The sequence below is a fragment of the Onychomys torridus genome, chromosome 1 (assembly GCF_903995425.1).
Source record: "Onychomys torridus chromosome 1, mOncTor1.1, whole genome shotgun sequence".
Lineage (NCBI taxonomy): Eukaryota > Metazoa > Chordata > Mammalia > Rodentia > Cricetidae > Onychomys > Onychomys torridus.
In genome coordinates, this window is record NC_050443.1 from 66,455,074 (window position 1) to 66,472,148 (window position 17,075).

The 17,075-nt window shown below is 36.1% G+C and overlaps 1 protein-coding gene across 3 annotated transcripts in view; it reads right to left on the minus strand.

Moving 5' to 3' along the window:
* Folh1b (folate hydrolase 1B) overlaps nucleotides 1-17,075 on the minus strand; it is a 59,846-nt gene that overhangs the window by 14,725 nt on the left and 28,046 nt on the right. For all 3 annotated transcript variants that reach the window (XM_036186051.1, XM_036186060.1, XM_036186068.1), the window contains 5 exons: nucleotides 10,337-10,435; nucleotides 9,981-10,066; nucleotides 8,258-8,377; nucleotides 2,119-2,201; nucleotides 116-179 (listed from right to left, as the gene is read on the minus strand). In XM_036186051.1, coding sequence (XP_036041944.1) covers nucleotides 116-179; nucleotides 2,119-2,201; nucleotides 8,258-8,377; nucleotides 9,981-10,066; nucleotides 10,337-10,435 — 452 coding nt within the window. The remainder of the gene's footprint in view (nucleotides 1-115; nucleotides 180-2,118; nucleotides 2,202-8,257; nucleotides 8,378-9,980; nucleotides 10,067-10,336; nucleotides 10,436-17,075) is intronic.

Here is a 17,075-nt window from a genome sequence, read left to right on the forward strand (position 1 = left end):
AAACAGCCACATATATTCTAACCCCATGTTAATTCTCTACTAGAATACAATTCTTCTACTAAATTGTTACCTCCAGAGTAATAATATGTTCTTTATTAAGGCCAACAATATTCACCTTCTATGGAAGAATCAGCATTAATATAAGCCACACCACGTTCTTGGAGGAGTCTGGAATGTTCCTATAATAAGATATTAAAAACAAACAAATAAATAAAAGAAAAACTATAAGCGTTATATAATTACCTCTGACCTAAGACCCATCTGCCTTTTTTGAATATAGATGTTTGAATGAAGGGGGAATCATGTGTTCCATAAGTTTGACATGTAAAAGTATCAAAAGAAAGTTGGTTTGAGGAAGTTCTACAGTGGATGCCAGGGAGAAACAAGAGCAACAGTTTCTAAACTACATGAACACACACTATAGATAAGAAGGCAGTTGGGGTTTTGAACATGCACAACCGTCCCTCACAATTGTTCTCAGTAACTATCAATTTAGGAGTCTTTTCAGTAGAAATGTACTTTAAAAAATACTGCCATTATTTAAGCAGAGGTCATTTCTGGGAATCCCAAGGAATGAGAGGTTTTCCATTTAGTGGATAGGAAATTTACAAAGGAAATCTGACCATGAAGACAATTTCTCTTGTAGTATTTTGCCACCTACTGGTAATTTGACTGATTGCACACTTTTAGAACTTTAAGTAGTGTAGCAAAGCTCTCCTAAGACATTTGGGGTCTCTAAAACATTGCATTTCCTGAGAATTTTGATTGAAAGGAAGAAAATAAGGAAAGTCTATGCAACTCTGAATGATAAAAGACTATATGATCACAATGTAATGGTTCAGGGGTTGAGACAGGAGGATTGTGGGAGTTCCAGGGCATCCTAGGCTAAATAACAAGATTGAAAACCAAAAAACAAACAAACAAAAAACCAATAATAACAATAACAATTCCATAGATGCAAACTATTTCCTGAAATGTTCATCGTTTTGCCTGGCACAAGGATAAAACTTTTTTGTGGAGAAAAACTTGACCTTGAACAACAGGAATTCAGCAGGTTTTCAAAGAAACCTGTAATGCTTCTGTTTAACAAGAGTCACATGAGCATTCAAGCAACAAGAGGAAGCTGACGGAAAAGATATCACTGCTGCATGTATTTACTGCTCTGTCACTTCAAGCCAATAATAAATTCTGATGGAGCTATTATTTAGGGATCCTAGTAAATACTCTGTCTCACTGTCTGCCATACTTAATAGAGAGGGAATAAGAAGATAAATGTAAATCAGGCCTTACTAAAAAACTGAGGGCTTATTGTGACTAGCACCTGAAGCTGTTCTTGGTGGTGTGGAAGAAACCCATTAGAGACTTCCATGTTCATTTTTTTGTACTTAGTGTCCAGTACACTGATTTATTTACTGTACTGCATTGTCAAAACATAAAGATAAATTAGTTTCAAAATTGACATTAGATGTTTCTCAAAATTCAAATAAAACTGAATTCTTAAAATAAGATAATTTTTGCTGAGTTTTAAAAAATTATTATACTCTTATTGATTGATGTAGTGTTTGTGTACATGCTATAGAAACATCCATGCCATAAGACATATGTGATGGTAGGAAGATAAGATTGCAGCTGTCAGCTCTCTCCTCCCACCATCTGGGTCCCAAGAATTGGACTCAAATCATCAGCTTGGCAGCAAGTGCCTTTATCAGCTGAGTGATCTTCTTGTCCTCTTGTAGATTTTTGAGCAATGAGGCTATCCTTTGGAATAATTAGGCATGTCCAACCTGTCCTATGAGCAATACGCAGTCAAGTATAGGTATCAATGCACTCCAACACAAAATGGTAAACATTATGAAAAGATTGTCATTTGGTGACTCTTAAGAATTGTGTGATCATTCAGAATGAATTTTGTCTGCAGGACATTATATTGAAATATCAAAAGGTTGAGCACACAACAGAGATGTTTCAGAAAAAATCTAATCATTTCCTAACTGGAATCATTTGTTATTTCTCCAACCTTCACACACACACACACACACACACACACACACACACACACACACACACAAAATGTCCCAACTTCTTTGTCATTTCTATGGAAGCAAATTGTCAACCTACCTCTGCCCACTCAGTAGAACCAAGAAGACCAAATTCTTCTGCATCCCAACTTGCAAACAGAATCGTTCTTCTAGGCCTCCATCCTAAAATACATGTGGATAACACAAAAATGCTGGCAAAGTATATCATACACCCAAGACATGGAGAAGTCTACAAGATGGGAAAACCTGAAATGCTGGGGGGTTTTCCACTTAGAAAGTAGGAATATGGATCACATCCTTACTTATACAATTTCTTTTTGTGTGTTTAAAAAGTGGATTCAGCTAAAAATCAAATAGTATAATTTAATGGCAAAAAGAATGTAGAGAAAGAAATCCACAGGATGTCATGAGATATTCCAAATGTTTTACAATTATCCATAAGTAGAAAACCATAGTGATCTACAGATGCCTGACAAAGGGAGAAGCCACAGGTACAGCCAAAGCTGCAGAGGTAGACAGAACTGTGGGAGACTATGTAGAATCCTGCCAAGTTGTTCTGCAGTAACATCATCCATACCTCAAGCCCATCTGATTCTGTGATTTTTCTCTACTATCATGTAAAATTTGTTATCAAAGGCTTATTTTGAGATAGCAACATCTACTGCTATTGAAAGCCATGCAATTTGATAGGTGGAGTTTATGATTTCGAGGTTAATAAACACTGCCCTTGGAAATGAAAAAGATAATAGCTCTAAACCCTGATTTTCTCACATCCTAGATGTAAGTAAGATTGTGCAATACTAACTAAGCCTTTATGTCTTCATCTCAAAACCAGAATAGCAGAGCAAAGAAGGGACACCTTTTGATTGTCAGGAGCATTAAATGGAATACTGTTTATGAAGCATTTAGTAAATGATATCAGGTTCTTGTAATTCTGATAAATATTTTGGTGTATTTATCAAGCATGTTTTCCTTATAACTGTTGAATCCAATGTTTTCTTATTGTCCAATGTGTTATAGTATTATTAAATTCCCTAACCATTCATTCTTTGAGCACATCTTTTAGTTATGACAATGCAGGTTTGTATTCACTATAGAAATTTTCTTGTGAAATCATGAAATCTTTTGTTATGAGGTAAACACAACCAAGTTCATGAACTGTGTAAACACTCATCTCCCAAATTGTGTTTGTTAAAATGTAAATGGTGTACCTTTTATTTTCAACAGAGTCAACAGGAGTTTTCAATGTACCAAATCCAGTCTTCGACCTCTGTCACACATTACCTATAAAACCCTAGGCTAATATATATAAAATGGGAACAGAATATGAAAAAAAATGTCTCCATGGTTGATGTGGCATCAAAATAGATGACATATGTAAACAGTTTCTCAGAATATAGCACCCAAACTAAACATGCTTTCTTATTGTTGATTAATAGTTAAGAACTGCAAGACAGTTCTGCTGGTAAATGTGCTTGCTGCCAAGCCTGACATTATGAGTTTGATGCCTGTAATCCACACAGAGAGAAAAAACAGACGTCTACAAGCTGTCTTCTGATTTCCACACGCTCTGTGGTATGCATGCATGCATGTGCACACACATAATAAATAAGCGTATACATATACACACATATGGCATACATTTTGCAGAACCCAGTTAGCTTGCTTGATGAATCTGTTAAGAGAATAAATGTTTGGATCTCTATATGTAATGATTATAAAACTACCAAGCCAGACCATATCCCAACAGAAAGATGGGATCTGTGCAGAAAACTGCACCCTAAACCTTGGAGCCAGTGGCAATTGATAGCTTCTGGGAGAGGGTTGGAAAGTTTGATCTAAAAATGTTCTTCCTACTAAGTGGACCATGCTCCAAGAGAAGGCTACACATCCAAGAATATTTAGGCAGCACAAATGTGTCTTGATAGGTTAAAAAAATATGGAACAAATGTGGGTGAGAGGGGAAGTATTGGGGAAGAGTGATAATGATTTAAAAAACACACACACATTTTAGGAAATCCACAAAGAATGGATTAAAATAAACTCTAAAGGACACACAAAATATTTCTTAATTAAAAAACACTTCTGCAAAAAAAAAACACAAATACCTCATTTTGCTTAAATTTTAATATGTCACTTGAAGATTCTAAAGACTTACTTGATGGTGGTAAGTGTATGAATGGGAATAAGATGATGTGGACATCTAGTTTAGGACAGAGGGCCACTTGGAAGAACCATAAAAAATTTTCTAGTTAGATCCTTTTTCTCTTGAGTTACATAGCACAGGTGACCTGAGGTGTTATGGTAGATAGAGTAGCAAAGGATTATCTCTCTTAGTTCTTTGACCAGGAAATTCTTGACAGAGCAAATATAACCAAGTGACTTATTTCAGATTGTCAGATAATATATAAATATTTTATAAACTAATTAAAAATAATAAAAAAGTAACCAACATTGTTTGCACTGCTATTGTTACTAATTTATTGAAATTATTTAGCTTGTATTCACATATTTACTTTTTTCCTTTTTATTTGTAAATTTATTTGTTTTACATCCTGACCTCAGTTTCCCCTATATCTACTCTCATTCCCTTCTCCTCACCTCAGCTCTGCCACACCTCCAAATCCACTCCTCCTCTGTTTCTGTTCAGAATAGGGCAGGCCTCCCATGGATATTAAAAAGTTGTAGAAAGACTAATCACATCCCCTTGTATTAAGCCTGGGCAAGGCAATCCAGTATAAAGACTAGGTTCTCAAAAGCCAATCAAATAGTTAGAGACAGCCCCTGAACTTGCTGTTAGGAGTCTAACAAGAAGGCAAAGCTACACAACTGTCCTATATATGTAGAGGGTATAGATAAATCCCATATGGGTTCCCTGGTTTTTGGTTCAGACTCTGAGCTCCTGTGAACCCAGGGTTAATTTATTCTGTAGATCCTCTTGTAAGGTCCTTGACTGCTCTGCCTCCTGTAATCCTCCCTCCCTCCCTTCAGTGGGATTCCTGAGCTCAGCTTAACATTTGGCTGTGAGTCTCTGCATCTATTTCCATCAGTAACTAAATGAAACAACTCTGATGAAAGTTGGGGTAGGCACAAATCTGTGAGTGTAGTAGAATATCATTAGGCATCATTTTTTCACCAGTCACGTTTAGTTCACTCCTAGGTCTCTGAACCATCCAGCCTCTGGGCTCTGGCACTCCGGGCAGTGTCAGAGGTGGGCTCATTCTCATAGACTGGGTCTCAGACTGGACAAATAACTGGTTGGTCATTCCCACAGTCTCTGTACCACCCTTGTCCCAGCATATCCCATAGGCAGGACAGGTTGTATATTGACGGTTGTGTGGCTGAGTTGGTATCCCAATCTAGTGGAAGTCTCACCTAGTTACAGGAGATGGCCAGTTCAGGATATGTATCCACTATTGCTATGAATATTATCTGGAGTATCCTTGGAGATTCCTGGGAATTTCTCTTGCCCCAGGTTATTGTTGGAACCCTAAAATGCACCCCCCTTTCCACACATCCCTTTCAAAACTGTCCCATTCCATCCACACTCCAATATGATCCATGATGTTTATTTGTCCCCAGTCCCTCCAAGAAATCTCTTCTATTTCTCCTTCCCAGGGAGATCTGAGGGTCCTTCTTATTACCCAGATTTCCTGGGTCTATAGATTGTATCATAGTTATCCCTTGCTTTAAGGCTATTATCTATTTGTAAGTGAGTACATATCATGTTTGTCTTTCTGGGTCTGGGTTACCTCACTCAGGGTGATTTTTTTCTAGTTCCATCCATTTGCCTTCAAATTCTATAATGCCATTGCTCTTAACAGCTGAGTAGTACTCCATTGTGTAAATGTATCACACTTTCTTCATCAAGTCATTTGAGTGACATCTAAGTTGTTTCCGGGTTCTAACTCTACAAATAAAGCTGCCATAAACATAGTTGAGCAAGTGTCTTTGTGGTATGATTGAGCATCCTTGGGGCATATGCCCAAGAGTGGTCTAGCTTAGTCTTGAGGTACACAGATTAAATTTTTTGGGAAAGTGCATTATTGATTTCCAAAGTGGCTGTGCAATTCTCCAGCAATGGAGAAGTGATCTTCTTGCTCCATATCCTTGCCAGCATAAGCAGCTGTCTCTTGTGTTTTTTATCTTAGCCATTCTGACAGAGTCATTTTGACTTCCATTTCTTTACTAGCTAAGGATGTTGAACATTTCTTTAAGTGTTTTGATATTCTTCTGAGAATTCTCTGATTAGGTCTGTATTCCATTTTGTAATTGATTATTTAGCTTTTTCATGTCTAGTTTCTTGAATTCTTTATATATTTTGGAAATCAGTCCTCTGTCAGATGTAAGGCTGGTATTTTGTCCTATTATAGTTTCTGTTTTCCTTACAGAAGCTTTTCAGTTACATTATGTCCCATTTACTAATTGTCAGTATTAGTGGCTGTGTTTTTTGTATTCCCTTCAGGAAATTGTCTCCTGTACCAACACCTTCAAGGGTATTCCCCACTTTCTCATTGATCAGGTTCAGTGTACCTGGGTTTGTTTTGAAGTCTTTGATCCACTTGGTATTGAGTTTTGTGAAGGATCAAAGATATGGATCTATTTGCATTCTTCTACATGGCACCATTCGGTTAGACAAGCACCATTTGTTGAAGATGCTTTTTTTCCATTGTATAATTTTAGCTTCTTTGTTAAAGATCAGCTATCCATAGGTGTGTGCATTTACTGGTGGATCTTTGATTCATTCCTTTGACACACCTGTCTGTTTTTATGCCAGTAAAATGTAGTTTTTATTACTATAGCTCCACATTAGAGTTTGAAATCAGGGGTGGTTTAAAAAAAGTTGTATTGGAATTTTTATGGGGGTCATGTTGAATCTGTAGATTGATTTCAGTAAGATGGCCATTATTAATATGTTAATACTACCAATCCATGCGCCTGGGAGGTCTTTTCATCTTCTGTTATCTTTTCCAATTTCCTTCTTCAAAGGTCTGGAGTTCTTGTCATACAGATCATTCAGTTGCTTGGTTAAAATTACTCCAAGATAATTTATATTATTTGTTGCTATTGTAAAGAGTTTTGTTTACCTGATTTCTTTCTTAGTCCATTTATCATTTGTATGTAAAAAAAAAGCTACTGATTTTTTGAGTTAATAATATATCCAAACATTTCACTAAAGGTATTTGTCAGCTATAGGAGTTTCCTGGTAGAATTTTGGGGGCCACTTATGTATATTGTCATAGCATCTTTAAATAATGGTACTTTGATTTCTTTCTTTCTAATTTGTATCCCCTTAATCTCCTTTAGTTGTCGTATTGATCTATCCAGAACTTCATGAGTATATTGAATAGATATGGAGAGAGTGGACAGCCTTGTCTTTTGTCTGATTTTAGTGGAATTGCTTTAAGTTTCTCTCCATGTAATTTAATGTTGGCTGTTTGACTTTCAGCATATTGGTTTTATTGTTTAGGTATGTTTATTGTATCCCTGATCTCTCCAAGACTTTTATTATGAAGGGGTGTGAGATTTTTGTCAAAGACTTTTCAGTATCTAATGAGATGATCATGTGTGTTTTTTCTTTCAGATTATTTATATGGTGGAATGCACTAAGAGACTTTCATGTTGAACCACCCTGAATCTCTAGGATGAGGCCTATTTGATCATGGTGGATAATCATTTTTGATGTGTGCTTAGATTTGGTTTGTATTTTATTGAGTATTTTTGTATCAGTGTTCATGAGTGAAATTGTTCTGTAATTCTCTTTCTTTGTTGAGTGTTAGTGTGGTTTTGGTATTAGGATGACTGTGGCCTTATGAAAAGTATTTGGCAATTTTCCTTCTGTTTCTATGTCTAGGAAACTCTTGGCTAGGAAAATCTTGACAAAGCAACAAATATCCTGTAAATCTGATTTACTTCAGATTGTCAAATAATATATAAAAAGTGTTTTACAAACTAATTTAAAAATAATAAAATATAATCAACCAACATTAATGTTTGCACTGATATCATTCATTTATTTACTATGTTAAGCTCATATTCATTTATGTGGTTTTCTATTCTGTACTGCAGATCAAGAAGAGGGCTTCCAGCACACACAAGGATTGTGCTCTAATATGGAGCTACTTCACAGCCCCTGAAATAATATTTCCATACTTACTTTTCCAAACATTAAACTGAAATTTCCAGAATTTGTTTTTTCCCCAAGCTGTTTCTCTTACCTTCTTTCTTCAGCGTTCCAAAGCTCCTCACAATTTCATGAACAACAGCTGCTCCACTCTGAGGGTCAATTCCACCAAAAACCCAGGCATCTCGGTGACCTCCAAGAATGACATATCTGTCTACACATCAGCAGAGCAAAGGTCACAAACAAAGAAAATTGCAAATGACTCAAAATCATTCACAACTCAAAGTAAAAATATCAAAGTTCCTAAGGCACATAGGTTAGTTGCTCAGATTTCAGTTTTGGTTTTATCTATCTGGTGAGGATATGAATGTGATTTAAAAATTAATTCAGTATATTATTGCGGTAATATGGATAACAGGAAAATAGGAAATTTTCTCTGTTTACCTCCTCACAATTCTGTAATATCTGTTGCCACTTTGGTCCATCATTTTCAGAGAGAATACAGCTCTCTATTTTCTAGTCATATCCTGTGTCCCAATCAATAAATGTTCTTCTATGGTATTTTCTTTCTATTATCGAAAGAGGAACTGATTGGGCTCAATGTTTTGGGGCCAATCTTTCCATATTTGATTAGATATTTATCATTCTTAAATGTCAAATTCTTCTTTTAAACATGATCCCCAAGTTCCTATTTTTTTTGTGTTAAAATCCTCAATTCCAAAGTTTGTCACAGTCCCTGCACAAAGTAATCATCTAATAAGATCCAATAACAGCTTGTGTGTGTGTGTATCCATATGTATATGCAGCTTAGTACTTATAAACCTTATTTAAATAAAAAAAAAAAACAACTCTTGGTCCTTAAGAAAGAGCAAATGTTTATCCATAGCACAGTACAACATATAGTGACCATTTCAGCACTTGGGAAGGTGATAACATAAAATTGAGTACAAAGCTAGCCTACTCTATCTACTCTAAGATCTTGTCTCAGAAAAACAAACAAGCAATACATTTGTAAGAAATATATTCAACCTAATTGTACTATTTATGCTAAATATAATGATAATCAACTAAATCCTAAGAAACCAAACATAAATTTTAAAGAACTTAAAGAAATAATACAATAAAGTCTAGAGGAAGAATTATAACCAAAGAAAAATGTATAATTCTTTAACTGAGTCTCACAATGTTTACAAACCACACTTAAGGGAGGCCCCATGCCTGGCAGAAATTGGCCAACAGAAAACAAACTCCTTGGTACTTTGTGATAGTTTTGTCTCATATTGCTTTGTTAGGGCATTTTTTAAACTTTTCTGATGGTTTCCTTATATATTATACTTTATGATGTTGTGTTATGTTTTAATGGTGTGTGTGTGTGTATATGTGTCTACTGTATATGTGTGTAAGTACTGCTCTTGCTTGTTCTTTGTTTTCTTTTTTTACTCTGTTTATTTTGTTTTGTTTGTTTTGTTTGCTTGCTTGTTGTTTTCTAAAGCTAGGAAGAAAGAAGGCTTGGAGTTGTATGGAAGGAAGATGGAGAAACTGGTAATAAAGGAGAGAGGGGAAATGTGATTAGAGTATATTGTATAAATTATTTTTCAACAAATAGTTCAGCTTATCACTCTCATCTATCCTCAGACTTCCATGGTTCTTTTCTTGCAGCACATATTATGATATACAATACCTACAAAGTCTTGTTTTGTGTTTGGTTGTGCTTCATTAGGAAAGCAACTTGAATTCTTAGTTTATTCTGCACCAAGAGTAGCAGTGGTACATGACATTTGATTCACCAGTAATTTCCAAACAAATGCTCCATTTACCTGGTTCTACAGCTCCTTTGAGGGTGCCAATGACATTATAGATTCTTGTCACTTTACTGTAGGAGTGTATGTGAAGCTTGACTTTTCTAATTCAAAAACAAAGTACACATTATTTGAGAATAATGGTTACATATTTAATACCCACACTTCTTAACTTTGTCATCATTATTTTAAAAGATTTCTAGTTGTACACAGAGGGAAAGTAACATTTGCTAATTTTAATGATAAGAAATCATTGTCTACTTCAACTCCTAGTTTTACTTCTTGATACTTACTAGACTTCACACATTTTTCATTTTCCTAAGTGTCTCCTTTTAAAGCCTTTGGTGTAAATAGGATTATAATAATAACTTAACTGTGTTGAAAAGTTTCCAGCAAAGCCAGGTCCCACATTGTAAGGAACTTTGAGCCCTCCCTTCCAGCTGCTGTCAGGAGGTGCTGGGCCACCCATGTGTCTGTTGAACATTAAAAAATATATTAGTTGGATAAACCTTAAAATATCAAGATTAAATACCAGGTAGTCTATTGTCTGGAGTATCTTCTTATAATAGTTTCTATGAATGAAGAACAGAGCAAAGTGCTTTGCATATAATAGCCATTAACCCTTTCTGCAACCCCTGTAAGGCAGTGTCCACTATCAGTTCTACTTTGCACATGAGGAATGTGAGGACAAAAGTGAATTCATAGCAATGGCCAAAGTTATGGTGGTAAAGAGGTATAGTTGATATTCTAATTATTTACAAGAACCCAAAAATTGTGTTACTAATTATGCAAAGGTAAACTATGTGTTTCTTGCGCTTTTTCTTTTTGTTTGTTGTTTGTTTCTTTTCTTTGTTTTATTCTCTTTTTTTTTTTTTGGCCTGTTTTCAAAAAAAATAGTGAAAGAAGGCATGGAATTGAATCGGTAGGGTGTTGGAGAGGACCTTGGAGAATAGGGATGGAAAATCATGATCGGAATATACTGTTTGAAAAATTTTGTTCCAATAGGAAAAAATACAACTCTGAGAAATGGAGAGATAGCTCATTGGTTCAGAGAACTTGTTCTTGCAGAGAGCCTTCATTTTTTTTTTGTTTGAAATGATTCTTTGTGCACATTATATTTCTTTTTTTTCAAATTTTGTTTTTGATATGGATATTTGTCTTTTAATTTTACATATCAGCCATGGGTTACCCTGTCCTCCCCCCTCCCGACCCCACCCCCACCTTCCCCTAGCCCCTACCCCCCATTCCCATCTCCTCCAGGGCAAAAACTCCCCTGGGGATTGAGCTCAACCTGGTAGAGGGGCTTATGTGGGGACACTTTGCTCAGCCTGGATGGAGGGGTCTGGAGAGCCTTAATTTTGTTTCCATCACCCACATGTTAGTTCACAAACATCTCTAAGTCCAGTTCTAAAAGATCTGATGCCTTCTACTGACCTCCGTGAAAACCAGGCATGTGAATGGCGCATATACATACATGCAAGTAAAACAACATAAAGTACACATAAAGTTTAAAAATCTTACAAATAAAATAAAAAAATCTCTGCACATAATTTGGCAGCTATATTGAGGAACTGGCCATACACAAGATCAAATCAGAGGGAATCATAGTGTGAAGTTGTGAGGGGGCAAAAGTGACCTATTCTTAGCTCAGTAACTATTGCAATTGATTGTTGCTGGGAGAGGTAGAGTCTGTATTCTTTAGCAATGTGACTCCAGAGATGCTAAGTATGCTTATAAAATCTATGCACATACTGAGAGCCCTAAATGAATTCTGGGCATTTAAAGAATAAAAATAAATAAAAGTGCACTTGAAGTTTTGAGGGGATAGTAGTGGTGGGATGGGGGAGGACCTGGAAGGTAGAGGATGGAGGGGGTCACTAAAACACAGTATTTGGATGCATGAATTTCCCAGTCAATAAAAAACAATAATGATTAAGATTATCTCTTCCTAGAAATATTTAAAAGTATAATCTGTTTTTAAAGCTTTATGAATGAATAAATATGCCCTCTCTTTTTTCCCTATCTCATCAGTTAGTTTGGCTAATAGACAGAATTTCAGAAAAAGTACTATAAAATGTATTTAACTTATTTTTCACTACAAAGCATTCAGTGTGCTGGGGAAATCCTTAGTTGGTAAATATTTGCTAGATAAACATAAGAATGTGTATTTTGACCTCCAGAGATGCTATGAAAGCTAAGTGAGATGACATGACATGTTGGTATCCCAGGTAATGTGGGATAGGGAGACAGGTGAGTCCTGGAGCATGATGGCCAGTCAGTCTTGTCAAATATTTGAGTTTCAGGTTAGGGAGAAAGCTTGACTCGAAACAAAAAAACCTGGGGATCCATAGAGGTAGATACATAACACTGACATCTGGGTTCCATAACTTAATGTACAGGAAAGCATATCCACATACCAACAATATGTACATACAAGCATAAATCACAGACACACAACACACACACACACACACACACACACACACACACACACACAAAATTAAATAACGACAAGACATGAGGTATGAAAAGCTATATCTACATTGCTAGAAAGTATAATCCATATTCAAAATAACAGAGTATCAGAGTATTCAAGATACAAAATATTATAGTACATGAGTGAAATTATATCCATATTTTATTGTGAATAGAATATTTTGCCAAGTATATGTTAATAGAGCTTTTGGAGAAGAAATGGTTAAAAAGAAACTTCATTATAAATAGCATGTACAAGTAAGTCTATGCACATGCATATAGGCATGTATAGATACAGAAGAGAAACATAAGAAAGGTAGTGACTATACTCCTCAGTCTCAGCCTGTACCATGAAGAACACACAAACTAGTAATTACACAGACAGCAAATCATTAGAACAAAACAGTTATATAAAAGTCTAACAATGATCAAAGAAACACAAGCATGAATAGAACTTTTAGTAAACAAATGTTACTGATAAATACACTACTTCCTCCTTTAGATAACAAAACCCTCTGGGAAAATTAAAAACTTAAATATTAAAAGACAATATTAATTCATTTTGAAAATATGTTAGGATTGGGCAAATGTTATATACTAGAGAAATACATATAAATAGTCTTAATTTTTAAAAGCAGTATAATAAAACTCATTAATTTTGACCTCATCATTTGCCAAGAATTTATTGTTTACTGTGATAAATGTGCTCTGTTCTACTCAATAAGACAAATATACGTGAAATATGATCTTTCCACCTAAGAGTTTAAGTCTCTCAGAAGAAAAACATAAACCCAACAACAATACAAAACAGAACACTATCAACATTATATTATAGAAACTTCTGCTGCTATACACCATGTACAAAGAAGTGGTTAATTTAGCCAATGGGATGAGGAACACATTTCTAAATGAGGCTTTACTTCCTCATTTTTAAATAAATAACAAGAAAAGATGAAGGTAAATGGCAAAGTGTGAAGAGGAATCCAGGTAAGGAGCATAGACCAAGAGGAAGGGATGGTAGATGGTGTGGCTGCAATATAGGACTATTGTTGTGTTTTGAGGGGGGAGCTTGCAAATGAGTAGATCTTTACTTCTGGGAAGATCCAGAAATGTGGTTTCCATTATCTACTAAATACTACTAATGTTGGGAATTTCTATGAGTCATTCTAAAAAGTAATCATAAGAAAATGAACCAGCTAGGTGTCTAACAAAAAAGGGAGTGATATGGTGAGTTTTCATTGTGGTCTGGTTTTGTTTTGAGTCTATATTTAGAATTGAAGCCACTGATATTGTAACACCTGAAATGCCAAGCAGATTTTCCTGAACATTCTGCTCAACCCAGACCAACTTCGTATTCTTCTCGAGTACAATGAGAATATTTTCTTTCTTTTTTTTTTATTTCTTTATTACTATGTGTTTTAAATTTTATGCATCAGCCATGGGTTCCCCTGTCCTCCCCCCTCCCGCCCCCACCCGCACCTTCCCCCCAGCCCCTCCCCTCCATTCCCATCTCCTCCAGGATCAAGGCACCCCTGGGGATTCATTTAAAGCTGGTGGATTCAGGACAGACAGGTCCCCTCACCTCCTTACAGACTGAGCAAAGTGACCCTGCATAGGCCCAAGGTTTCAAACAGCCAGCTCATGCACTAAGGACAGATCCTGCTCCCACAGACTGGGTGCCTCCCAAGCAGATCAAGCTATTCAATTGTCTCATTTATCTAGAGGGCCTGATCTAGCTGGGGGCTCCACAGCCTTTGGTTCATAATTCATGTACTTCCATTCATTTGGCTATTTGTCCCTGTGCTTTTTGCAATCTTGGATTCAACAATTTATGCTCTTGCAGACCCTCCTCTTTCTCGACAGTTGGACACCTGGAGCTCCACCTGGGGACTGGCTGAGGACCTCTGCATCCACTTCCATCAGTTATTGGACGAGAGTTCCAACACGACAGTTAGGGTGTTTAGCCAACTGATCACCAGACTAGGTTAGATCAGGCTTTCTCTCGACCATTGCCAGCAGTCTACAGAGGATGTATCATTGTGGATTTTTGGGGACATCTCCAGCACTCTGCCTATTCCTGTTCTCATGTGGTCTTCATTTATCATGGTCTGTTGTTATTCCTCGTTCTCCCTTTCTGTTCTTGGTCCAGCTGGGATCTCCTGCTCCCCTAAGCTTACTTTCCCACATATCTTGCCCTTCATTACTCCCACTGTCGTCCAGGTTGTTCATGTAGATCTCATCCATTTCTCTGTCATTGGGTGATCCTTGGGTCTTTCCTAGGGTCCTGTTTTCTAGGTAGCCTCCCTGGAGTTGTGTAGCAGTCTAGTCATCTTTGTTTTACATCTAGTATCCTCCTATGAGTGAGTACATACCATGTTTGTCCTTCTGAGTCTGGGTTACCTCACTCAGGATGATTTTTTCTAGATCCATTTGCCTGAAAACCTCATGATGTCATTGTTTTTCTCTGCTGAGTAGTACTCCATTGTGTATTTGTACCATATTTTCTTTATCCGTTCTTCAGTTGAAGGGCATCTAGGTTGTTTCCAGGTTCTGGCTATTACAAACAAAGCTGATATGAACATAGCTGAGCAAATGCCCTTGTGATATGACTAAGCATTCCTTGGGTATATGCCCAAGAGTGCTACAGCTGGGTCTTGGGGGAGATGGATTCCCAATTTTCTAAGGAAATGCCATATTGATTTCCAAAGTGGCTGTACAAGCTTGCATTCCCACCAGCAGTGGAGGAGAGTTCCCCTTGTTCCACATCCTCACCAGCATAAGCTGTCTTCAGTGTATTTTATCTTAGCCATTCTGACAGGTGTAAGGTGGTATCTCAGAGTCATTTTGATTTGCATTTCCCGGATAATTAGAGATGTTGAGCAATTCCTTAAATGTCTTTCAGCCATTTGAACTTCCTCTGTGGAGAATTCTCTGTTTAGTTCTATAGCCCATTTCTTAATTGGACTTTTGGGCATTTTGATTTGAACTTCCTCTGTGGAGAATTCTCTGTTTAGTTCTATAGCCCATTTCTTAATTGGACTGTTGGGCATTTTGATGTCTAATTTCTTGAGTTCTTTATATATTCTGGATATCAGCCCTCTGTCAGATGTGGGGTTGGTGAAGACCTTTTCCCATTCTGTAGGCTGTTGTTTGTCTTGATGACCATGTCCTTTGCTCTACAAAAGCTTCTCAGTTTCAGCAGGTCCCATTGATTGATTGTTTCTCTCAGTGTCTGTGCTACTGGTGTTATATTTAGAGAGTGATCTCTGGTGCCAATGCATTCAAGAGTACTTCCTACTTTCTCTACTATCAGCTTCAGAGTAGCTGGATTTTCTATCCAGAAAATTATCCATTTCTTTTAGATTTTCCAGTTTTGTGGAGTAGATGTTTTTGAAGTATGACCTGATGGTTCTCTGGATTTCCTCATTGTCTGTTATTATGTGCCCCTTTTCATTTCTGATTTTTTTTAATTTGGATGTTCCCTCTTTTGAGGCCAGCCTGGTCTACAAAGCGAGTTCCGGGAAAGGCAAAAAGCTACACAGAGAAACCCTGTCTCAAAAAAAAAAAAAAAAAAAAAAAGAATATTTTCTTAATAAAGGCCACATATTATGCTGTAACAAAAGTCTGAATAAACATAAAAGGCTGAAATCATACATTAATTCAACCCCAACAAAAAATATTTCTGCAATAAACAATAGATGGAAACACTAGAGACATATATAGAGGAAAAGACATATTTGTGAACATATGTATTTAAATAAGTAATCATATTTCACCTGGGTGAGGGATGGCATGACATTTTCTTCAGTGATGTAGCCACGGATAAGCTGTCTTAATATTACTAAATAACTAAAAATAAATTAATAAAAAAAAAATAAATAATAAATAAATAACTTGGACAAGTCATTCATATTCAACTCAGTGGAACACACAAAAAAAGAAGGCATGGTAGTTGGAGGGGAATTGTTGAGAGGTGTTTGAACTGGTACTTGGAGGAAGCTAAATGAGGGGAAAGGAAATGAATAAAATTTATTATATAAATGTAGGAAACTACAAAAAATTAAAAAATTTAATTAATATTTTAAAATATCCTTTCAAACAAAACTATGCAACAATAAAGAATAAGTTAAATGGACACAAAAAGATGAAAAGCAGTGACAGCATAGTTTCTCAGAAGGTCAACAGACAAACCACACTGAAGACTTTAATGGTGCAGGTGACCTTAATTACTAATCTCAGGAACACAAGAAGAGATGCAACAACTGGCTTTACAGAAATGCAGAGACTTACCAATGAACATAGTAAAGAACTATATACTAATAAATTATTCAACCTTCATGAATTGAATAAATTCCTAAAAATATTGCACATTCCCAAAACTGGCTAAAGAAGAGAAAACATGATCAGACCACAAGTAAAGGGGGTAAATAGGCATAAACACTTTTCAGAAGGACAATTAATTGGCTTTACTATTTCCTATGGCTTTTCTTTAAAAGCTAAACACCAATTCTCCAGGTATTCCTCAAAGAAATCAATAGAGAAACATTGACAAATTTATCTTGTATAGAAAATACAACCCTGACTCCATAAAGAAATCATAAGAAAAGATGATTTTTAAAAACTCATGAAACTAGTATT